This window comes from Psittacula echo (genome assembly GCF_963264785.1).
Source record: "Psittacula echo genome assembly, chromosome: Z".
Classification (NCBI taxonomy): Eukaryota; Metazoa; Chordata; class Aves; order Psittaciformes; family Psittacidae; genus Psittacula; species Psittacula echo.
Window position 1 is genome coordinate 10,103,793 of NC_137742.1, and position 25,199 is coordinate 10,128,991.

Below are 25,199 nucleotides of genomic sequence, written 5' to 3' on the forward strand. Positions count from 1 at the left end.
AGACGATTGTGCCTAACCAGACATGTCTAACCAGATGCGAGCTTCGTGCAAGACCATCATGCTTAGCCAAAACAGGCTTTTCTCTTTGAAAAGCCTGGTCACCTTTTTGCCAATTCAGTTTTAAACAGAGGAAGCTTTGAAAACCAAGTTTGTATTCAATAAATACATATATCTTTCACAACTCTAGGATCGTGTTGTCACAGGTGACTGCTTCGCAATACCACCCTAGGAGACTTATACAAGTGTGATGTGATGACTTGGTCTTGCCAGTTCTCCATCACTTTAGGGGACCCAGTGTCCCTGACTGAAAATGAGCTTTCTTGTGCATGGCAGTGACCTGTTTTCTCATGGCTTGCATGCATGTGGAGTCTCTGTCATCCAATAAATGTAATGCTTCGTAATATCTCCCTCAGTGGGGTCAATAACACCATCTCAGTCCTCTGTCCAGGAATTCTTCACTCCTATTGCATCTGCCGCTGCTCCATGTTTGCCTGTAATGGGTCGAGTGGTTCAGAGGTTGCAAGGGAGCCAAGAGATGCACACACTCACCTCCTCGCACACTCAGACCGCACGATCACATAGGCTTGGCCTCCAGGGGAAACCAGACAGAAGCGGATAATCATCTCCTCGTTCTATGTCTCCAAGAGTAAATTATCCCCTGCAGGAGAGAACCCTTCTTGTGTGCGTAGGTTTTCCTACCTGCAGAGAACTCATATGCCAAAAACATGATATGAGGAGTACCATGTGAGCTTCAGACTGAAAGTAGACATGAAGCTTGTTTTGAAGCCTCCAGCTTGTTCATACACAGATCACACTAGAAGATTTTCCTGGATTTCCTTTGAAGAACCTAAGCAAAACCTCATAGGAAATATTGCTGAGAAACGTCTGCCTATCTACCTGGTCTGCAGCTGATATTACAAGGTATAGCCAAGAGCTCATCTGCAACCCAAATACCTTCTCCCAGAGACATCTCTCTGCTCCCTTTGACACGGGGCATTTGTGGTGCCAGGAAGGAAGAAAATAGGAAACCAAAGCTACTAGAAAGGGCATACATCATAGAACAAGTTCCTCTCTGTTCCCTCTTCTCATTCATCTCTTTGTTCAGGTTTTCTCCTGTCTTTCAAGTGGAGTTTCTCAGTGTCGTGCTGCATGATGTTCCCAAATGTGTACAAGGGAAAGAGAGTAAGGAAAGGAAAAGAGATGATACAGGAGAAAATAACAGAGGTTGTCCAACCTGCAAGTCCTCTCAAAGGACCCTGAGAGCCTCCTGCTGCTGTGCTTATACACATTCAATACTTGCAGACATGGTGATGGGAAGACAGATTTTCATCAAGATGGCCTGGGGGTTGAGGGAATGTGGGAAATGTGTTAGGAAATAAAGATACTAGCACAAGTGCAGCAGCTCCTTCGAAACACTGGGAAGGTGCAAAGTGACAGCGCTGCACACAGAGGGTGGAGAAAAAACAGCCTGAAGACATGGGGTGAGGAAACTCTGATCTCAGTCTCACATGATGCCCCAGGCAATGACATGGCATGGGTGCATGGAACAAAGGCACCAGCAGTCAGGAACTCACCTGCCTCTGTCCCTTCATCTGCCTCCACCATGAAGAAGTTCCTTGTGCTCCCTGCCTGGTGAAATCCCCACTGATCCAGGCTTCAACAGTAGAGGAAGGGGAAGGATTTAGACAGATTTGCTCAAAGCTCAGCTGAAACGGCTAAGTGGTGCACAGGGTGGGAAATGGGGAGATGGTGAGGACCCGTGTAGAGAGAGAGGTTTGGACATGGTAGGAGGAGAAGCCTGGTCAGGGCCAGAGACCTTGGAGAGAGAGGAACATGTGAAGGAACAGAGCCCAGAAGGTCTACGGGACAGCACATAGCCTTTGTCCCTGATCCACTGCCATTGCTCTTTCCTCCAATGACCAGCTCCCAGCTCAGCGTCCTTGAGGGCTGAGCTCGGTTCCCACATGTTTAGGGCATAGGTGACCATAAAGCTGAGTTACCTTGGCTCAGGAAAGGTTTCTCATCACCCCTGGTCTTTTATAGCTTACTTTCCTCCCAGGGGCTGACTGAGCTGCAAGCGTTTCCTCCTCAAAAATGAAAGGAAGAAGCTGCGAAGAGACCAAGCCCTGAAGGGAAATAATAAACAAACCCATGACAGCATCACCTCTTTGATAAAATGCTGGGAATATTTCATGAGAGCTCCTCAAGGAAACGTGTCTGGACATAAGCCAGGAGCAAGAGTTCCCACATCCCCCCTGCCCCCAAATTCCCAGCCTGTTTTATAGGGGCTGGTCCTCCTCTCCCACCTCCATGACCCACAGGTATAAATGCAGCTCATGGGGTCTACTAGGATGAGGGAGGAGAAGAGTAGAGGGGAAAACACTGAAGAGGAGGAAGAGTGCCTTAATGAAAGAGAGGAACAGGACAAAACCTGGAAGACAAATTAATCCCAGAGACGCTGAAGCGCGGAAGAGGTGCATAAAGGGGCTGAGTGGAGAAGAGGTCATGGGAAGCGAAAATACTGAGCCACTTAACCGAGATGATTGAAGAGCAAATGCTGTGTACAGGCCGCCTCCATCGGTGCACAGCACTGTCTTCTTCGTACACCTTCTCCCTGCCTGCCCAGGGGCAGGGTGTTGCTGCTCGTTTGACTTTAAAGGCACACAAAGGCTCGTGCCCAAACCAACAAAGGGTCTCAGGCGTGGGAAAGCTCTGTGTCGCCACTCCTCACTTCCAGGCAGCTGGCATGCACACCGCAGGAGAGACACTAGTGCCTGTAGCACTAACAGGGAGATCCACGCCTCCCAAAACCAGCTCCCATCTCCTGAGACCAAGGGTGGTCCCGGAGACTTTCCGTCTTGTGTTATCGTCCCCTTGGTTATGGACACAAAACATAAATTTTTGCCTTGGTTCTGCAGTTCAGGAGAGACCCAAGAGCCCTGGTTTTTATCTATTTTACTTGTTGGACTCAAGGCTTTAAAGCCAGTGAGCTAAAATCAAGCAGAATGATTGCTGCCCTCTCACCTTCAGGGCCAGGATCTTCCTTGCTTTGCTACTTTCTGTCCTTCCATTAAGCCCAGCCTCAAAAGGAGGGACAGTGGGAGACCGCATCACCCAGACAAGAGTCTTGCACATAAAGCAGGTAGGAATCACACAGCCCTTCAGAAGACCACTTAGCTTACGAATCTCAGCAAGGAATGGAAGCCACCTTCTTCCAGCTAGAGATACTCCTGATGTGCTGGAGCAACAAGTCAAGCAGCAACAAGTCAAGGAGTAGGAATTTTCCTGGATTGTGGGCGTCCTATGGACCAGACGCTAATACTTCTGTTGCACTGGATCAGAGGAGGTTTATCAGCATGGTTTCTCCTCTACGATTGGCTTCTTCCCTCCTGAAAGGCCAATACAGCTGTAAACATTTCCTGAGCGCACACAAGGTAAATGACAGGAAAGGACTCAGACACGCAACAATTTGGCTGGAGATTAGCTAAAGCAATGCAGTGAGAAAGGGAAAGCAAAGTTAAAGGGCAACAACAGCTTGGCTGTTCTATGATGGGTGGAGTTCAGAGGTTGCAAGTGAGCCCAGGAGGTTGAAGTGAAAATGCAATTGTTTCAGGGACTGAGCTGACGCCATCGATGGCACAAAATTAACTATTACAAGTTGTCTCGGTGACTCATCCCTGAGAGATGAGTGTTGCCCAGATATTAGCCATCTGAGTTACTTTTGGGTTTGAGGCTCCTGGCCAGCGACAGGGCACAATCACAATAAAAGCCTGATATGTGAAATGACATGTTTGCAAAACTGACGCCTGAGTGTGCTCTGTTCAGATAGCACAGGGAAACCAGCTTATTTGACTCAAACAACGTCTCTTTCAGCTCTGATAGCCCAGGCTGAGCCTTAGCTGCTGCCTCTGGCAGGGAACGTTCACCTCTGGCCATTTCTCAGAGATGGGAGCCAGAAACTCCAGCATCTGGGGTATTCTATGATTCTACGTTTCCCTGCAAGGTTGTCCAGAAAGGGGTAGCTATATGCTGAAGTACAACTTAGAACAGTTGAAGACCTCCTTGGACAAGCCAAGCCTGCCTGGCAAGGAAATTGTCTCCCAGTGAGAAAATTAAAGAAATAAAAGTGTTACTTATGAAACAACATCAGTGTTTATCCTTGGGACAGTGAATGTGGTTGGCCCCCCCAGTATAAACCAACAAATTCCTTTCAGTTGGCATGTAAATGCAGTGTTACCCCAGCTCCTCAAGAGAGCTGGTTTCAACAAACTCTGTCACAACTCAAGCCAAACCAAGAAGAGTGTTTGGGAGCTCAAAAGACACCTCATCCATGTTTTTTTATTGCCCTCTGTAGCAGCATTCCTAAAGAGAGTAGGGAGGTGTAAGTGGCTGTTGCTGGAGGCAGGGCACGGTGGCAGGCAGGCGTTTCATCTGTTCCCTGTGCCATTCTTAAGCCTTTGTGGAAATGGACAGCCTGCTACAAAAGAAGTAGAAATAGGGAGGTTTGTGGAGGTTTTGCCTCTGCCTAGGCCCAGTTGCACATACATAGGACACTCAGAGGTATCTACATGGGGTTTGGAGATATGGCCCACAAGAGACCGCAGCTCTTCTGGAGTGGCAGCTAGAGCCAGGCAGGACTCCACAGGGCATCTCACATGATTCCAGACGCAGCTTAGGCATCTGAATTGAACCCATAGTCAGTACATTCAATGAAGCAATTTAGTTCTCCTTTAAAGATGGACTCAATGAAAGCTCATACTATCACTTCCTAGTCTGATCAGAGTCAGGGGCTTCCAGACTTTCCTCAGCTGCTATTTGGCCCTCTTGCATTACACTTGTCTCATGGACTGCTGGGCTCAGGTATGACCACCTTTTGCCCCTGTGCTAGATCTTCAAATACCTTTGCACATTCATCCCTCCACACTCTAGTCCCTGAAGGCAGAGGTCTTCTCGGTGTTTCAGCTTTCAAGCCTGGAGGCTTAAGACACCATTGTCTTCATTTCATGTCTGGAGGGACAAACATCATCCCAGTATCAGAAGCATTCATCACTTCAGTGTGTTTTTGAAGCTTGGTTGTCCATCTGGGTAGGCACAGGGCTGGGCTCAGCACTGCCCTGACGTCTGCTTAGCACTGGGAGACACCACGAGATGTTTGGCAACACGTCACTTCGTGTCCCTGTTGCTCAGAGATAGAGGATACTCAGTTATCGTGCCTTTCCACCAGGGAGAGTGACGAATTTAAAGAGTTAGTGGTGTTCCAGGCACTGAGAAGTAGGTAAATGCTGAACTTCTCACATTAAAAAAGGGTAAATCTGTCCACAAATATATACTTGGGTAAACCTGTCCGCAAATATATACTTGGGTAAACCTGTCCGCAAATGTATACTTACTCTACATTCAGTACTTCTCCTGGAGCAGAAGGGATTTTAGAACTAAAAAACCTCACCAGTCCCCTATCTATCTCTACCCCATCCCATTCATCTCCATTACAACCATACTACATATGATGAGGACCACAGGACTCAAAGACACATTTTTCTTCTTGGTGATGGTAGGTAGGAGCGCACTGGCCGTTCTTTTATCTCATGACTTATAATTTGGTTTTACGTATTCTGGACTACAGCTTTTCATCTGCACCAGAGTAACACACAAAGGGCACCAAATCGCCTCACAATACCCACATAACTGCTTGTGGGCATCCATGGACAAGCAGGAACAACAGGTAATGAGCCCTTATCTGTCCTGCAGGCAGGAGGAAGGTCCCATCCCAGAATCCAGGCAAGAACTATCCTTCTCTACCCTTCGGTCATTATGGTTAGCTGCATTCAAAGGATGCCTGTTCCCTCATGTGCCACCAGCTACAAAGCCTGGCATCACTTAGCCACACATGACCTGGGCTAGACTCATGGACAAGTGCAGATAACTTGTGTCTTGGTGCTTTAAAATATTTTATGCAAGCAAGCAAATGAACTCAAAGACCCTTTCATTTGAGACAAACAAAGCACACGTGAATGATAACATCTTTCCACATCCCAAGGGAGATGTTCCAGCCAGTTCCGGGCCAGCAACAGAAATCAGTAGAAGGCAAGTTGATAACCTGGTGAGATGAGGGGGAGCAGAAGATGGAGTAGATGGAAACCGCAAATTCCCTTCAAGGAGCTAAAGTAATTTGTGATCCTGCAACCAACAAATCCACCATCTCAGACAGCATATTTCTTGTTATATTTTCAGAGATGTATCCTACTTGGCAATCTTTAGCCTGAGAACTTGTTCTCCTTGTTGTCCTCCTCCCAGGGCAGTAAGCAACGTCCCAGCTTGAGAAGGGTTCCCAGGGTGAGCATGGAGAAGAGCACTGGTAGGGCAGAGAAAGGGCTGTCCCATCTCACCAAAAGGAGCAGTTCAGGTAGCGGGCCCTAATAAAATGCTAATGCTTATTGCCACAGGGTGTCTCCAGAGTAAAAAGTAAGAATGGATCAAAAAAAGACCCCAGGGCAAAGGTATTGAAGGATGGTTACTAATTTCCATGTTCTTGACACAACCTCCAGCTAAGAAAGAATCTGTCATGCAGTCACCAGACATGGAGGAAGTACAACCAAAGGAGAGATCAAACCATGCTACTCCTACCTCATAGGCTTTTCCACCTCAGCACCAGGACCTGGGAGCAGTGGCCCACTGTGATACACCAGGCTTCAGGAGATGGGGATCAGACCTTATGTCCTGGCCGCATCCTCCAAAGCCAGACAGTGATAGGGAGGTTAGCAAGATGAAGCCACAGCCAGCGAGCACAGGCAGCTCAGGCACCAAGGGGGAAAGCTGAGCATGAGAGGGGAGAAAGTCAGCAGATGAAGAGCAGTCACTTCCTCCCATATAGGAATGGGGATGTTAAGGGGGTGGTCTCCAAGACGGGGTCCCCTGCAAGAAAGACCCTTTTAAGAAGGCACCTGAAATTCCCAGTGTGATCAATGAATGATGGGGGAATTAGAGGAAGCCGCACAAGAACTTAGACTCCTGCATCACTTGCATCCAGATTTACCAGGATACGCTGTGTGAGTGCAGGCACCCACTCTGTGGGATGTGCAAGCACATCCAAATGGATATGGCCACACTCCCATGTCCTCCACAGATGCAGAAATCTGGTGATGTTCTTCACTTTTCCACAGGTATTGCCAACATACCACTGGGCACCCTTCCTGGTAAGGGAAACGATCCAAATTCAGCTCTGTCTTCCCATTCGTGTTGATGGAACAGTTTTTATTAAGTGCTGTTTACGTTGGATTTCATAATTTGCATAATTCCACGTCATAAATATCCTTGGGTGTCTGGATATCTCATTCGATGCCTGCTCTGTGCAGCTGGTTTTACTTACGAAATACCAGACACCTCTGTACACCTATCAGTTGTAAAAAAGAACCCAAACAAACAAACAAACAAACAAAATAAACCCCCCAGACTCAAGGGACACAGGTATTTCAGGGCTGCCTGAAGCTATGGTAAATAGGGGATCAAGGGTTTCATTCAGCGGAACAGCAGCTCTGGGCTCACATGTCTTTCGGTAGCATATCTGCACAGGTCTATCCAAATACGAATGCAGACTTGGAGCTATCCATGCAATCCCTGCTGTTTCACTTGCACAAGGAGGGCTTTGATGTTAGCGGAGATGTGCTGCTTTCAGCAAGCAAGACAGTTCGATCTCAAGACGGGTTAGTGGAGATCGGGAGCTGATCCTTTTTAATTCTTTTGAAAATATAGGAGCAACAGATCAAAACCAACCTTTTGGCCCAAAGCTGGACACCCAGTTTAACAACGATACTCTACTTTTCATTCGTTCTTCAGACTGTCATTTGAGGGTAGGCGGGAAACCTTAAATAGTTACCCCAGTTTTGCAAATAAAAGAATATCTTGAAATCTTTATTGACTGAAGTTTGAACCCACCTTTGCACTTGGATAATGATAAATAAAAACCACACCACAAAACTCTGATGGCAGAATATTTCAGCTGCTTCACAAATAAAAATGTTGCCCCTTAAAATGGCTGAGTCTTTCTATCTGTGGCTTTCATACCTTTATGGCATCGAACTTCCCTTCTCCAGTGTGCCTTTTTTGTTACTACTATATGGCTAGATACAAAAATACTTTCAATCCGACAAGCTCATTTGGCTGTATAATCATTTCCAGCCCACAGGAGTGAGGTGGTTGTGCTCACTTCTCCAGCCAAATCAATCTTTTGCAGCAGTGACAAACCCTATGACAGCAGCTGGGTTGCAGACCCATTTGCCTGGAGTTCCTCACATGCATGCTCTGCACCAAAGAAATCTCTTGAGGGACATTATTCTCTTGAATGCAGAACAGTGAGAAGGAACCTTTTGCTCAACAAGAAGCTTGTGGTGCCAGGATGGGTTTCGGTTATTCTTTACACAGTAAATAATAAACAACGTGGTTTAATAAGACATGCCTCCGAGGCTGCTACAAGGCTGCAGAGGCTCCTCGAAAGCCAAATGCCCACAAACTCAGAGGCCCTGGGCACACCAGGACTGCAGGCATGCAGGAATTGAGTGGTGGGCTAGGACTTCTTTCTGCCTCAAGATACTGGATAAGGACAAAATCCCTGCCTGCACAGGAGAGCTGGGATTACAGCATGATCTGAGCATGCAGAACTACCAAAGCCTTACAGGAGGCAGCAAAGAATACAACAGCCTTCATGGCCCAGTCTTTGCCAGTGTTGCTCCTCTATAGACCCCATCCCTCACCTTTTTAGGAAGGCAGGCAAAAAAACATGCTTCTCTTCTTTGGCCTGTTCTTGGATAAATCGCTTGCAACAGCTTCAGGGTTCCTCATAATGACCTTCGCCATGTTTCCTTCTCCCAGAGATCTGCCTGGTGGCTCTTTTTGATGGAAAAGGATGTCATAAACCAAGGTGAAAGTGATGGGGAGAAGGGAAGAAAGAAAGCATCTGATAGGTCAATGCTGATCTCCTTTGGGCACATATCATACAGCCCCATTGAACCTGCCTGGAGGTGGCCAGCCATGTGCCAACCAGCTCCTGCATCCCCAGCACGCCACACTGTCAGATGGAGAGCTGAAAATCCCCTTGAGTTAGAACTGCTGCACAAAGGGAGCCTGTGTTACCCTCTCATCCACACCTTAGTGCCCAGCACCATCAGCCTTTTGGTTCACGATACCACTTTGCTCCCACAAGGTGAAACAGAGCAGGGTCTGGAAGAGATGGGCACTGCTGCGGCCATTTCATGGACAAATAAAGGAAACAGACCTGGAAGAGCCTCCTGAGGCACGCATCTAAACAGGAGAATGAGGAACCAAAAGTAGGTTTTGCCATGCATAACTGATATGCCACAGCATTACAGCACCTGCAGCAAAGAACTTAGGCCACCTGGGAACCAAGAGGAACTGAATATTTGGCCACTTGTACTTATAAATTTCACAGGTTTTAAAGTCAGAAGAGGCAATTCCTGTCAGCTTGACCTTCTGTAATACAGAGGTCTGGGAATTTCCTCCAGCGGGACTTGCTCTCAAGAGTAGGTTTTGCGGTTTAACTGAGAGACCTTGTTGCAAGACAGCCAGTCTTAATCCGAAAACTTCACACAACAGAGAATCCGCAACAACTTTCAGCATTTTGTTCCAGTGACAAATTGCTCTCCCTGCCAAGCGTGAATAGTTTAAATTGTAGATTTATTTCTTCCTACAAAGTAAATATATTTCAATAGCTTGACAGCCGGAGTTAATCTGACCTAACACCCATATGATTATATTTGACCAGATGAGTCTTACCTCTCCAGTGACTTGAAAGCAAGGCATTAACTACAAGATGATTCATTGCCTTTGAAATTTGGGTATGATGGAAAAATAACTTTGAGTTTGCATGGGCCTGCCAGGTGAATAATGCCAGAAGCTCTCTCAAGGCAGCTAAGTTGAAAACAAACAGAACCCCAACTTGCAGCAATGTAAAGGTGCCTGCTGCCAGGGAAAATGCCATCTACAGTTAACTCCATCTTTCCCTCCCCACACTTTAATAACGCTTTTAGATCTCTTGAAATGTGCACATCAAACTATGCTCTGCATCACCTTCCTTACATAGTTAGCAAAGAGCTGCCCAAATCATGCCCCAGATGGGACAGACCCTTCTGGAAGGTCAGGCTAACTTCTCCAGTTTCCTATCTGATGATGGCATGCTGTGCCCTTTCCACATGGTAATGGGTTTACTCAGCAGTGCTTGGCACTTCTCCAACGGATCACAGAAAAGCCAAAGCTTTGCACAGTGGGATATGATTAAGACACAAAAAAAAAAAAAAAAAAGCTGAAACTGGTATGGTATTTCATTGCAGTTTTAATACGGGTGATAGCATATACCATTGAGGCACAAGTAAGGCGAAAGTATAGAGAAAGGCAATTACTACATGCCAGGTGGAAACAAAAGGAATGTGGTAGGTAATGTGCCAAAGGAAAAAACACCAACCCACACACACAGAGAAAACCAAACCAAACAAAAAAAACCACCTCAAATAAAAAGTCTTAGGGCCTATAGTAAGAATTTCAATATATGATCAAACCAGTTAAAGATGTAATGTGGTAGAAGATTAGAAAAAGGACTAACAGTCCTGAAGGTAAATGGGAATTGCTAGTTGATCTGCAGCTATGTTAGTTGATCACAGTACTATGCAAGACTTGACTTACACACACAGATTTTGAAGGATAAACTTTCAAGATAAGAATGTAATAAAGTAGCATGCTGACTGCAGGTAGAGAGTATCAAACTTCGCAACTTTCTCATGAAAAGCCCTCTGATTTCTAGTTGGTGAATTGCAGGAAACCACATTCATCCAGACATCGCCAAATTGTTCAGTATGGCACCATATGGGAAGTTACGAGTTACTTTAAGGCAGTAAAATTAATACAGGAAAAATACAGCAATACACAAATCAGCCAAAAAGCAACAATAACTATTTACAGAGGACACAGGATAGAAGGAAGTTGTTTGTGCAACTCTGTGAGCACTGGTTCAGGTCTGTGATACCTTTCCTTGTGTGGCACAGCTAATAAAAGTGACAAGTGAAATACGCTGGGTGATGCTGGACAGTACACTGAATGCAGAGTAGGACTCCATACTCACAACTGCGTTAAGTGAGAGGGTAGTAAGAGAATTAAACAGTACAAAAGGCAAGGGGCACCTGCTGACCTCTTGGTTCTTCTGCCTTTAAAGAAAGAGACACCTGGCAGAACACCTTCATACTGAGCGCAGCCACCCCATCTCCTCCCACCTGCCTCTAAAGCCAAGCCCAAAAGGGAAAGGAATAAAATACAAATGGAACATAGAATCACACAATGGTTTGGATTGGAAGGGACCTTAAAGATCATCAGTTGCAAACCCCCTTCCACTAATCCAGGTTGCTCCAAGCCTCGTCCAACCTGGCCTTGAACACTGTCAGGAATGGGGCAGCCACATGTATGTGTATTGCCTGAAAGGGTTAATTCCGTTTTCCTCCTATGGGCTGAAGAGGGAAAGGGTGAAGTTTACTGGCAGCTGCTTAATAATACAACCAACACTAAAGTTTTGCAGTATGAGTATCGATATTTTATTTTTTAAAAAGGCAAAAAAACCCAAAAAGAATACATAATTTTAGCTACCGGAAATGTGCACAAAGTTATAAGGAATTCACACATTAAAGAAACAGGCTTTGAAAGAGTTTCTTTAATGCATGGGACTTATAAATTCTTTCACAACCGATGCTGCTTGTTTCAAATACTCTGAAGTAATATGGTATCGGGAGAGCCAGAAATCCCCTAAGATGCCAGCACTGCCAGTACAGGAGGTACCTGACCTCAGCCTCTCAGCCATGAGTACCAGGGATACCCCAGTAACTCCCACAGGTAGAAAAAGAGGCACTCCAGCAACATAATGCCACAATCTAAGGCCACCCCAAGAAAATCAACAGTATCTCAAAGCTGTCGGAGACTAGGCAGTTCCCACGCATCTTTAAATGAGCTCATCCCAACCCTAGTATTTAGTAACAGCTTTAAGGAGTATATTCATATAAATCTATTAAAAAAAACCCAAAATGAAACACTATTGTAAAATTCACATGAACACACACCACTGTAGCAACACCATGTTTCCAGTGGAACTTGGTTATTAGCTGCTTGCAGTTTATATACAAAGCTGATTAATTAGAAAGGCTGCTACAGGGAGCCAAGCTTTCTTTCCAGGTTAGCCTCTGGCTAGAACAATGATTTCAGATATCCAATATTATCTTGTAGGAGCTGGCAATGTTAACAATTCTGATTAGAACACCAGGGCGCAGTGGTTTGTAAACACTTTATCTTAATATTAAATGAAAATCCAGAGCATTCTCACTCTCTGCTCTGATACTATAGATCAGCTGATTGATATAATGTTCTAGGAATTCATGGGAGATATAGACAGTTTGACCAATAGAAATCCTTCAGGCAAGTTCATTCCTGGTGCCAAGTTATTGACTTTAGAGCAACACCAAGCATGAATTTGATCGACAATAGACTCACTGGCAAATTCTTCTCAAGGATGTAGGAGTTTCCATTCCATGCTAGCAGAACAATTTAAGTTTTGCGTGATCCCCACTCTACAGGGAAAAGCAGCTTGCCAGGTTCGCAGGCAAGGCCAGCAACACAGACTAAAAGGGCTCCAGATTCCTGAATACCTGGCCCATGTTGCAGGTGCTGGACAGTAATGCCCACTTCTCTGACTCCTACAGTCCTCCACCCCCTTCTACTAGGGAAAGATTTCATGATACTGCATTTGGGGAAACGCTCACAGGAAAATGCCTAAAGAAAATGCACTGGGGATATACACAAAAAAGGCTAAAATATCTCAAGACAGGAAAAATAGGTCTTCCTGTTGTTCTTGAAGCTCTTCTTAACTCCTTCCTCTTTGCCAACTGCAGTCCTGAGTAACGAATATCTGCCAGATCTGGATGGCAGCTTCCTCAGACCCTTTCCTTGTGCTTTACGTTAGACAGCTTGACTGTTTCCTGCTCACAGGCAGGTGGAGAAGGCTCATCGTGACATCCAATCATCAGCTGGTAAACAGTCACTCCTGCAATAGCCCCAAGGAAAGGAGCAACAATTGGAACCCACCACCACTGATGACCAGTCCTGGAAAACAAAAAAAAAAAAAAAAGTGAATAAGGTAAGAGCCTAAGCCTTAGGATATTCACTATTGGGTCTGGAACAACGAATGACCTGGTCATTCCTAAACATCACCATTGACTTGCAAAAGGCAATACTATCCACATGTGAATGGCAATTTCCAAGGAGATATTGCCCCCTCTGCTTCTCAAGGTGACAAACTATTCAGAACAGCTACTTCCAGGAGTTTTAATACTGTTTCTCCATCAAGAAAGAGAAGCATTTGCAGTGCCTGAACTATGCACGTTCACTTCCCTCCCACTGCTTGCAGGAAAAACAGCTTTAATAACATATACCCTGTTTTGCTCTCAACTGTCCCCAGCAACAACAAAATCCAAGTATAAGAAGCACACTCCATTTTCTACCACCAAAAGAATGATGATAGGCTCATGTTCAAGGTGTTCCTGAACTTCGCATGGGTGCTCCTAGATTTCTTCCTTGATAACAAAGTTGGGTCATTTACTCTCACCACTGGAAACTGCCAAACTTCTGCAATTTCTTAAGTAGTTGGAGCGGAGCAATTGTCTTTTTAAAAGATTTATATGAACCAAAGATACCTCGTGAGTGCTGAGACCCTTTATTTTGCCAGAGCTACCACCTATTTGGACCCCTTGCTGCACAAGGTTTTTACTGGCAAGCACTTACCAAAACACTTTAGTGCCCCAGCCAGCAATGGCTGTGAAGAGACGAGGCCCAAAGTCCCTGGCAGGGTTGACAGCATAGCCAGAGTTGAAGCCCATGGAGGTTCCAATAACGAGGACAACAAAGCCAACTGTGAAAGCCTCCAGCCCAGTGGGGACAGGGTTGTTGTAGGGATCGACAATAGCCAAGACACAAACAATCAGGGCGGCAGTGCCAATGAACTGAGGAGGGCAGGGAAGAAAAAGAAGAATTCAATCCACATCAGTATTTTAATCAAGTTATTTAACTGCTCTGAAGTCCATTCATTTAGGACTTACTCTCTAAACTGGAATATCTTCACTAAGTCATTCCACGGCATTATCAGACCACAGTAAATTGAGCACCTATGGGAATGGGAGAGTGAAATGTGCTCCTCCTGGAAACCCACAGGCTCAATCAAGCCCACACCTTTTTCCCTACCCATGGAAGAGCTATGAATAACTGTTTGAGCAGCCTCTTGTTGAACCTGCTTTCAACCTGCCATGGCTGGGAGGCTGCTGTTTCTTTGTGATGGATGGCAACTTTAAGGAGGAGACAGTCATCTCCAACACGAACCATCACTCCACACCCAGTTGACCTCTGGGCTGTGCAACAGCCACGGTAGTACAGTGGGAGAGAAAAAGAACCATTCTTTCTCATACTGTGGCTCTTCAGAGGCTGGAAGCAAGTGATATCCTTTTCACTGGATACCAGTGTAACTGGACAGTGTTATACCACTTAATCCCCTTAACACAAGCCTTCTGGCTGCAAGGGTCCTTTCTGGCTTTGCTCTTCCTATGAGCTAGTGAGATACATGTGTCTGCTCTAAAAACCTTTCTGGATATCTTTTCTTTAGATTGCAATTCATTGTCCAACTAAAGGAGAGGCCGATAGCTAACCCAAAAGATCTCTCTTCCAATGTACCTGCATCCTCCCAGCTCCCTCTTACCTGGTCAAAGAATCCATTCACAAGGTTCAGATGCGGAGATGGGTAGGTAGCAAAGATTCCAGCAGTGCCATTCACTCCTACGGTCAGTTCAGTCTTGTCAAAATCCCAGATGGCGTCTGGGAGGGATGGGAAGAAAGACGGGTCAGTCATTTTCCAACACGCCTCAGAGAGAGGACCCTGCTTGGAAGATACTACAGGGTAGGCTCCACAGAGCCATGAATATTGAGATACAATTCCCCAAGTGTTCTGTGTTGCAAAATCATTTGCTGTAGAGCAAACACTCATTTGGAAAATTTAGGGTGTGATCCACCACAGCATTTTCCAGTCAGGCTCAGGTGCAGATGGCCCAAGTCCCTGATTCTAATAGTTCTTGTTTGTCATACACCAAAAAAGAGTTACAGCCAAAAAGTAAACACTAAAATGACTCCAAATCTCTCTCACAGGTTACTTAAAATGCCTGTAGTATGAGTCTTGGTACCAAGACATGAGGTATTGATGTGAAGATGATCTGCAGCAGATAGGATTTTGGGCTGATCATGCAGTTTCTTTTAAACCAATACGCAATTAGTTTCACCTCTTGGGGTTGTCTTGTACAGCAGTCAGCCCCTTGCCTATCACTACGTGGAAGATGGCTAACTAACCTAGGTTTCCAAGGTGAAAACCAGTTGGTGCTATTGCTGGGGTGGCAGTCTTCTCAGGAACATCAGGAGGAACAGATGCATAAGGAATTGGATTTCTGCTATGCTTTCCAAGGCGCACAGATATAAAATCTCCATCACTATTAATGTTTCATTGGCTTTTCTGAAAGATCTGTTCTAGTCCGTACACTAGATACAAAAAAGGCCATCCAAAGGCCCAGTGATCGTTACCCAAGGACAAAGACTTGTACATTGACAATGCTGGTTGGCCTTCAGATCGATTGGAAGAGGCTTGAACCCAGCATCATGAGAATAGGAACAGCACACCCCAGGCCACCACTCACCCCCCCGAAACATGGTAAAGAAGTTTGTCCTATCACTGCTCTGCAAGAAAACGCCTCTCTCTGTTCTGGAAACAAGCCTCTTTGCAGTGAGTCATGAAGAGCAATAGTCTCACCCCAGTAAATACAGAAGGTTTCTTCACTTACCATGGTAGAGCCCAAAGACTATGCCAGCTCCAAGGAAAGCCCCCAGGGTTTGAGCTAAGGCATAAACTGGTAGCTTGATCCAGGGCTCCCGGGCCAAGAAGCACATGGCAAAGGTGACAGCTGGGTTCAGGTGTCCACCTGCAGAGAGGTTGGTGATTAGTGTACTTTTACAGGCAGAATTTGGGTCCCAGAGATGAGCCAAGGGACACTGTTTTCCGTACCAGTGCCAAATAGGAAAGGTACAGCCATCTAGGTCTACATGACAATCGTCACAAGTGAAATCCAGCCCACATGGAACACAACGTACCTGATACCTGCCCTGCGATCAGAATGCCAAGTGTTACAGCAAAGCCAAAGGCCAGGTTGACAGTCAGGAAGCCTCCATGAGACCCTCTGCTGAGAAACGTCTGTGCCACAGAGCCACAGCCAAACAGCTAGGGGAGAAAAAAGGATTGAAATTACCCTCTCCTTTTCACATCAGGACAAGTTGCTGACCAATGCCTGCAAGAGCTCCACTTAGACCTGCAAGCACCATCACAGCCCATGCATGACTCAAAGCCTTCAAAGCTTCAATGTTTGGTCAGAGTACCTAGGTGTTACTTCTAGGGACAGCAGGGAAGGAGAAGGGACACAGGACAAGCCTATCTCCTGTAAGGGGGGGCCAAAACCATGGCAAAAGCCAAAAGCAAGATTGGACAACAGGAGGTTGGAGGTCTTTGTCCAATCATCTAATTTTAAGATGGTAGGTGAGAAGAATGAGCCAGAGAGCATCCTGGACCGAGGTATTTACAGTGCAACTGTTCAGATGAGGGGTCTGGGTACCTCATTGTTAGAAGGCTAACAATTGTTTGACACATAGATTGGAAGGGGATAATTTTGCTAATGCCTGGAAATACAGACATGATGGAAGGACATATTCAGTCTGATATTCATGGAGTCTTCTTTCAGGTGGCACTGGCTGCCAGTGAGGGACTGGAGCTGCCTGCTAGAGCTGAGGTGCTCACATTTGTCCCAGCCCCAAGGTACACTCTGCTGTGGCCACTCTGAGCACAGCCTACAGCATCCCTCTGAGCACATTCCACACCACCCATATCCTTCCTATGGCAAAGCCACGTAACAGATGACCACAGCTGGCCTGTCCCAGCAGCACCAACATGGCACAGACACCATCAAGAAAAGTCCATTTACCAGAGAGACCACCAGCAGCACAATCAGAGGCTTGGCCTTATGTCCAAGAGCAGGTGTGTACCAAGCACTCTGGTGAACAAAAGCTGTTTCTTTTGGGTGATAAAGGGTGTTGCAGTAGCTAATAGAGGCATGTGCTCTTGCTGAAAGGCATTTGCTCCAAACAGGTGAACCTTCTCTTCCCAACCACATCCAAACACCATCTTCCTATGCTTCAAGCCAAACTAGAATCTTAAGAATCCAAACCAGTTTTCCCTGGCAGCTCAGTTCATCGCTCATCCAGCTGGAGGCTTTCTGCCTTGTCAAGTCTTACCGAAACCCATCTTGTAATTTAAGAAGCCCTAATCCTAAAATCTGTATGTTTGTGTCTTCCAGTGACTCCACCTGAACTGATTCTTGGTGTTCACTTCACCCGGGATTATCACATAAGCAGGTACTGAGAGCATCCTTAAACTAGAACAGGAATTACAGCTTTTTCCAGAGATTCTCAAATCTAGGGGTCAAGGCTTAACTTAAATCTTTTAACTGCATAAATATACCTATAAACCCACAAGACTTTCTGCTTCTGTGAACTCCATCATCTCAGAATTACTCCGTTGCCACAGAGGCAGTATCTGTTCTTAGGGGACAAGGCACCAAATAAGCACGAAGGCAGCAGGGGTAGCTGTCTTCACCTCTCCTGCCAATACTGAACATAACCATTGGGCAACACACAACCTGGATCAGGGGCAAAGCCAAAACACACCTAACTATTCCCCTCCCATCCTCTTGACAACAGATGAATTACTAACAAAGCAAACACTGCACATAGCCTACATGGAAAGGAGCAGCCAGGTAAGACTGCAGGTTGACTCACAAGGTGGACACTGTACACAGGTGTCTCTTGACAGGAGGCCAGGTCCCCAACACAGGACCTGACATGGAAAGGACAAAGGAACCTGTAGAACTTGTTAGTTAATGAGAAGAATGGCCAGCACTGCTTTATATAGGCTGCAGTCAAAACAGGCCCTTCAGTGTCCTAACCCTGAGCTGCCCAGGTGGGAAACCATGGCACAGAAGACACCCCAAAGGCAGAAAAGGTGAGTCTTGTTGTGCAGCAAATAGAGCCATCATTCCCAGCAACACCCAACCACCAAAGGAAGCATAATAGCTCCAACTGAGCAAATAAATACTGGCCAATGACCAAGGTGACATCCATTCCTTCTCTTACTACAGATGGGCCCCAGCATGCTTTAGATAGGTTTGGAGAGAGTACTTGGCTGTGGCGTTTGCCTCTCTAAGACCACACAACACATCAGCCTGACTATGGAGGGGTGTGGGTCCACAAGAAGCTGCAGCGGATATCAGAGTTCAACAGGGTTGACCCCAGGTCCTTCCCAGTGATGAAGGTATTCGTGTTATTCACTGTGAAAGAACTGGCAGTTCTGCAAGTGGATGGTGGTTGGCTCATTAGCCACATACCTTTTGGTTGCAGAAACCACAGAGTAAAGTTTTTCCCCCCCTCCACTTCCCTGTTCACCCACAAAGGTCTTCCCTTAACCTGGAGGGATGCCAGCTCTGCCGTTTCTCAAGAGGTTATTCCCCATCCTCCTCTCCCCCATTCTGCACCCAGCAATAGCTCTCCAGCTTTTCTGCAGAGGAGAGTCTATGGGCCGTGCAAAAACACCCCAGAGCTGCTCCACAGGAGCATTACAATTATTTATCAGATGAGCCCTGAGCACTATTTGGCTTAATTCAATGTAACAGTAGAAAACTTGACCCTCAGCAGATAAAAAGTGTAAGGCGATATTTAGGAACAGGTTTGAACCTTGACATGTATGTCTGCAATTCCATCTTACACCAGTGACGTCCACTCAGCATGAACATATATTCTAATGTGTGACATCCACCCATGGCATTTGACTTTTAAGAACCATTTCAAATCATGCTCACCCCTGCTTTTGTGGCAAGTGGCTTGGCATTACAAAGTTTTTTTTGTGGTAGTGGTTATTCCAATTTTTAACCACACTATTTCCACTTCTGTTGTTTGTTAGTTTTCTTTTCGGTTCCTTTTCCCTCAGCAGAGAGGGACAGGAGACCCTCAGCATCCATTTCTTAAGTCTTCCTTCACCAGTACTTGTGGAAAAGTGTTTAGGAGCTGCTTGAGTATAAAGACAAGGAAGGTCATATAAAAGCACTTCAGTGTTCATCCCAGTGGCTTTTAAGTGCGTGCAATGGATGTAAAATTCCTAGTCGATATTATATCACTATGATCAGGGACAGTGGTGCATACCCAAGGGGAGATGACTCATTCTCTTGATTCTCTCATTCTCTTGAGTTTAATAGTCTGCCTCCAACACTGCTATAAAGAAAATGAAATAAAAGACCAAAGACATTACTGGAAGAACATCCCCAGCAGAAACTCAGGTTAGCACCTCTCTTGGCAGTCACCTGTTATACTCCTGTGATACACTAGCCAAGTTCAAAAGCACTTTTAAAGTGCTAAGAAAATGACTGCAACAAAACAGCCTGATGTATTAAAACTACTCTCATAGGAATTGAGGTCAATGCATCCATTAACCAGGTTAATGGAAGCCTGCTCCTTAATTTCATCTTACTGGCTCTAGCACATCTAATGCCTTCCCTAACAAAAGGAAAGCTTCTCACTCCTCATGAGCTGATCCAACTCCTCGTACTGCAAAAAACAACAAAATCCATGTTCTCAGGATGAGCTGAACTGGTTCAAGGGTGAAGGGGCTGACAAACACCAGAGGGGAGCAGTACCCCCCAGTACAAAGGAGGGGACAGCCAGAAGCAGTAAAACCAGGAAGAGGTAGCAGGTCGCTAGGTGAAACTCCATACTCGGGGAAAGTTTAAACTCCCTTTGTCCAGGGCATGTTTGGAGAACGGCCATTTGGCGTTGTCATCAAGGTGAAAACACCCTGAATCGAAGACTGGACATGAGAAAGACCCGGAGCCAGTCAGGGCTGGTAGGAAAAGACCTTGGAGGACAAACAAATTGAAAAAGCTAATGAAGAAGAATGGCCATCTGAACTTCTAGGCAGACCTTGCAGAAAGCTGCCAAGAGGAATACAGTGCTCAGCCAGGTTTCTTCTCTTTCTTGCATTCTCTTTTCTTCACCAGTGCTTTTTCACACCTCCAGGCGCAACACAAAAGGCCTGGGTGCATTTGCTCTCAGACTTCAGACAAACTGATCTGTGAATCAAGCTGGGAAAGTTTTGTTGGCGTAGCCCAGGAGGAGTGTTATTACCTGAATTACATCTTTCCTCTTCAGCCAGCAAATAAAGCAGAGATTAGGCAAGAAGCCTGCTGTAAATCTACCCTAATCACACTGGTGGATGGGAAAGGCACTTGTTGCCCTCTAGTTAGTGGGGAAGATGCCAGAAGGGCAGTCAAACCCTGAGTCTGCTCTGAAGGTTGCAGATCCTTGAAGGGAGAGACTCCAAGATATTGATGGAAGACTTTAAGCATCAGGCACACAAGGGAGCACCGCTCTTCATATCAGGGTGAAACTTAGGACTACCCTACAGTCCCTTCAAGGGGAGGCCGAGAGGGAAGGAACAGAGAGCTATCACTTCACAGCAAGTTCAAAACAACCTCCTAAGTCCTTCTCTGCAACCCAAAGCAAGAGGGGGTTAAAGACACCGTAAGTCTCCCTATGGCCTCTTGCTGCCCTCCCCAAGGAGTAAAACCCAGGTCTGGGTAGATCTGAAGACACATCCATTGCCATTAATGTTTCTGCTCAAGCAGCATGCAGAGATCTTCCTCTGCTCCATGGCCCATGTGGCTGGGGTGACCAGCCATGAAGACAGTGCAAGGAGCACTGTCATTTTCGCCTTTCCCCAAAGCACCTCTCCAACAACCAGAGTGGTCATCATTCACAATTTGCGAAGCAAGGAAAAACATTAGACCTCCACAGTCCATGTTTCTGCCCAGCATGGCTGAACCCAGCTTGGACAGAAGCAGTTTTATGGGGTAGGGCAGCGGCAGATGGTCTGTCACATAACGGCTCTTTCTGCCCCACACGCTGTCCCAGAGCCAGGCAGGGCTGCAGGACTCAAGAGATATGAGTGTCTAAGGAAAGTTGTGCCACACATAGTATCTCATGCTTACAACACTGCACTACAGATCCTTTGCAGAGAAGAATCAGCAGCGCTCGACATGCTGACAGCAAAGCTTTCCAGCCCTTTTTAAAGCCTCAAAAAGCATTAACAGAGAAAATACATTTTAAAAATCAAAAATATCATAAAAATCACATTCTCTGAATGTCACAAGCAGGAAAGTCTGCACAAACTGAACAGTGGCTGTGGGAACTGCAGTGCCTCCCCGGATGGCTGCGGGATGAGCGGCAACGTCAAGCTCTGCATTGCCAACAGTTAAATGAGGCTCCCTTCGCCTTGATCATCCCAACCACTTTGCTATTCTGGTTTCTGTGGTCTGCAGCACACTCATACCCCAAACAGCTCCCACCCAGCTACAAAGTCAAGGCAGCCCTGACTGGAAAGCTATTAGGAATTGTTCTGTTCTTTCTTTGTGCCTCAACAGCAGTGAATCGGTTAGTCTGACTTGGAAACCAATTACAAGCAGCAATTACTTGTCCTGCAGATGTAAAAGGTGAACAGAGAGCTCTTTCGTATTTATAGCCAGCAGAGCAAGGCTAACAGATCGAGCCTTTAAGGGAGGCACAGAGACCTGCTACTGGAAATCTGGCTTTAGTGAGTTGCTACAGTAATAACACAAACAGCAAGCGACTTGGAAAATGCCTTCAGCATTTGCATTGCTTAACTACTGCCAGCAAGCAGTGCTTCCAGCCACTTGGAACATGAACGCTGGAAATAGTCACCCTAAGTATCAAAGGAAAGGTAGAATCAGCATTACTATTTTAGTAACGGTAAGGATGCTGCCCATAGACTAAAACCACCTTGTGCAAGGTGTTGTACAGAGACAAAGCAGCTTGCAAGTAGAGAGCACCTCGTCTTCGCGCTACTCAGCTATTCAGCTACTTGGCTGCCTCAACTGGACTATTTTTCTTATCTTATCTTAGAAAAAGAGCACTGTTCTGTGTTAACGTTCTCTAACTTTACAACCTCCTTAGAAAATTAAAGAGTCCTAGGTCAATTCTTGCTGGGAAAGAGACTTCGCAGGGGTCCAAAATATCTTTGCTGTAGAAAAGTTTGAGCTCATTGTGGTTGTTACGCAAGTGAGAGGAAGGAGGGAAGAAGCTGAAGCCGTGCCAATATCCACGGTGGGACAAGTTTTACATTACACAGTGAAATTTAAAGTAAGCTGCAAACTTTCAACAGCTTCCCTCCCTCGGTGCTCAGGAAGTTGATTTCAGTGTGAACAATATCAAACATTAAATCCATTCTAGACACATTTGTGATCCGTCAACTCCATCTCCCTTGAAGATGGTTTCATGGATCCCAGGGCTTTCCTCAGATATTGCAGGCTTGCTGTCCTGGAACCCACTTCCCTCTCTGCATACCCTGTTCTTGACTGACAACCCAGGAGCATCCACCATGTTCGGGACTTTCCCATTTCTCGCACCAGCCCACCCGATCTTCTCCCACACAGAGTGCCCACAGCCCTCCATCCGCTGCAGAAATGCTGCAGGAGATCCTAGGTGACTTTCACAAGACCTATAAGACAGAATAGAGTGTGTCACTAAATCCAGCATACTCATTGCCCGGGAACACTCAGGAATTCCTGAACAAGGAACCTGCTTGTACACACACTTTAAAACATACCAGGTGTGGTGCCCCCGAGGACAAGGCATGTGCTGCTCACTTTTGCCAGTGCAGCATCCAGCCTGGCTGATAGGTGCCCATTAGCACCCTCATTTTGGAAGCTCCGTATGATTTTGGACCAAACTCTTCCTCAGGCTCAGAGAACACCATAATTCCTCTCTGCCTTGGAGCGGCAAGGCTGTAGGGAAAATAGTCTCTGTTGTGCCAACTAATACTGTCAGGAGAATTTTTGGATCATGAGCTCTTCTGAAAGCTCAGATACACCTGGCTAAAGAGTTCCCTTGTTTCTCAGCAGTATTAACTTGACTAGCAGGAGACATTATTTCACCTTACAAGCCCTACCTTACTTCAATCCTGAGTCTAACTGCAGTAACATCAATGATTCACAGACAGCAACGTTCTACCTCTTAACCACTTTCCTATCATCTTCTATCTACCTCAATTTCAAATAACCCTTCTCTGAAAAATCAACAGGACTTGTTTGCATATCACCAAAGCTGGGTCACTCTGACAGCCATTGCACGGTGTGAAACAGCTCTCTTAAGAATGGTCACATTTTACAGGGTCTTCACAGAGTCCCCTGTCCTCCCCCAGAAGAGTCACAAGCCCACTTCCTCACCAAAACAATAATCTTATTAATGAAAGCATATGTCAGCCTTTCTCCATTTTTCCCCAAGCACACGTGTAGCTTCATCAAGCCTTCCTCGTCTTTCAGCCCCTAACCATTAGATTTCTCCCCAGACAGTCCTGCCATCCATTGCAAAAAGGTGTAAAACCACACTCACTGCACTGAAACCTGTAGGATTGGTCTGGATTTACACCACTTCAGAGGAGCTTTTGCCTGCAGATATTCACTGTGGGCACACCAGCTCTTTTCTGCTGCAACACCAACGCACAAAACCTGTGGCCCATTGGGCAGTCCTGCATTTTTCGATACGGATGCCCAAAGCCAGATGTCCTTGTCAAAGTTTTGCTACATGGGTATTCTCCCCACCACTCCTCACACACAAATGTCCTAGCTGTTCACGTCTGCCTTCGACTTCAAAGCAAGCCAGGGCAGCTCAAAACATCTATAGACTAAGGTACTTATACATTTACCTACCCTGCTTTATCCCTTATATGCCCTCCCTTTGGAAACCGAGCACTAAAACAGGCAGGAGAGTTTTGCTGCCATTCACCACCTAAAACCACATTGACCAGCAGCTTTGGCACTGTCACATACGTGGTGAACACAAGGTCCCCATCAGCTGCCAGCAAGGGCTGTGTGGTGTCATGCAGCCCCGCTGATAAGACCCTGAGGAACCCGCAGCAAAAAAACACTGCAGCAGTTTGAATTCTGGCTACTTCTTCTCTATAGGATGCACAAGAAAAACAAAGCGAGGTGAGGAAAAGGCTTTCACTCCCCTGGGTGATAACACTTGCAGTATTCCATTGCCAAGAAGTTATTCCAGGGCAGACAGAAAGGAAGTTTTGGATACTCTCTCACAAACCACTTGCTGCTTACACAGAGGCTTTTTGCTCCCTGCACTTCATAGATACACAAAAGCCCCCAAACACCCAACAAGTTCTGCAGAGCCCACCCTTTGCCAGCAACCCCAAAGTTCACCCTAAAACAACTTGCATGGATACTTCTCTAACAGGCAGGGATTTCTCCCGTAGCTCTGTCACAACAGGTCGCACTGGAGCTGGGCTCATCCCTAGTGCAAACTGGCAGCAGCGTATCCCCTTCATCGGGACAATTTCCCCTTACACCCAGGGTCAGAGAACATCGCACAGACTCACCACCAGGATCAGCGTCCCCAGGCACTCAGCCAGAGCTTGCCGCACCAGCTTGTTTCTGATCCTGAGGCGCTCCTCAATAGTAGAAAGGATGTCCTTTTGCCTCCCCATCGCAGCAGAGGTGCCGGTCAAGCAGTGTCAGAGAAAAGGCAGCAGCTGATGAAGTCTCAGCAAGGTTTCTTGCCCAGTATAGCTGCCTTTGCTTATAAGTAAGTTGAGTGGTGCCTGACACACCTCCTGGGTAACCACACCCCCTCCACTCTCTCTTCAAACCCAACTTTGTTTTATCCCCCCCTCCTTTTCAGCATGAGGCAGAGCGGGTGGTTTTCCACTTTGTTGCTCTCGTAGGTGAGCAAAAGGTGCAGGAGTTTCAAAGGAAGGACAAACGTGGCAGAGTTGTCCTGCTCAAACCCCTGCTGTTGTCATCACTGGGCACCTAACACGAGGCCACATCTGCTCCTCTCCACTTCAGCTGGAGAGATAAAAGCCAAATGCATAAGACTGAGCAGTGCCTTAGCCCGCTTGCGTGATCACAGTGCCCTGCTTTTGGCGTGCTTTCCCTCCTAAGCTCCTGCAG

General features: G+C 46.3%; 1 protein-coding gene across 1 annotated transcript; it reads right to left on the bottom strand.

Annotated features, from left to right (window-relative positions):
- Window positions 1-11,564: 11,564 nt before the first annotated feature.
- On the bottom strand, window positions 11,565-24,833 carry LOC308231319 (aquaporin-3-like). Its single transcript, XM_080636556.1, has 6 exons — window positions 24,626-24,833; window positions 16,219-16,345; window positions 15,912-16,049; window positions 14,786-14,901; window positions 13,822-14,039; window positions 11,565-13,143 (listed from the first exon to the last, which is right to left on the bottom strand). Exons 1-6 carry the CDS (start codon window positions 24,731-24,733, stop codon window positions 12,975-12,977), a joined length of 876 nt encoding a protein of 291 aa, XP_080492682.1. The 5' UTR covers window positions 24,734-24,833; the 3' UTR covers window positions 11,565-12,974.
- Between the last annotated feature and the right edge of the window lie 366 nt (window positions 24,834-25,199).

Coding starts and splice junctions, on each gene's coding strand:
- LOC308231319 (XM_080636556.1), bottom strand. CDS start 24,733: ATGGGGAGGCAAAAGGACATCCTTTCTACTATTGAGGAGCGCCTCAGG. Junction 16,346..24,625: donor TGGGGACGCTGATCCTGGTG/GTGAGTCTGTGC, acceptor TTTCTCCCCTAG/CTGTTTGGCTGTGGCTCTGT. Junction 13,144..13,821: donor TGGGGCACTAAAGTGTTTTG/GTAAGTGCTTGC, acceptor TTTGTTTTCCAG/GACTGGTCATCAGTGGTGGT.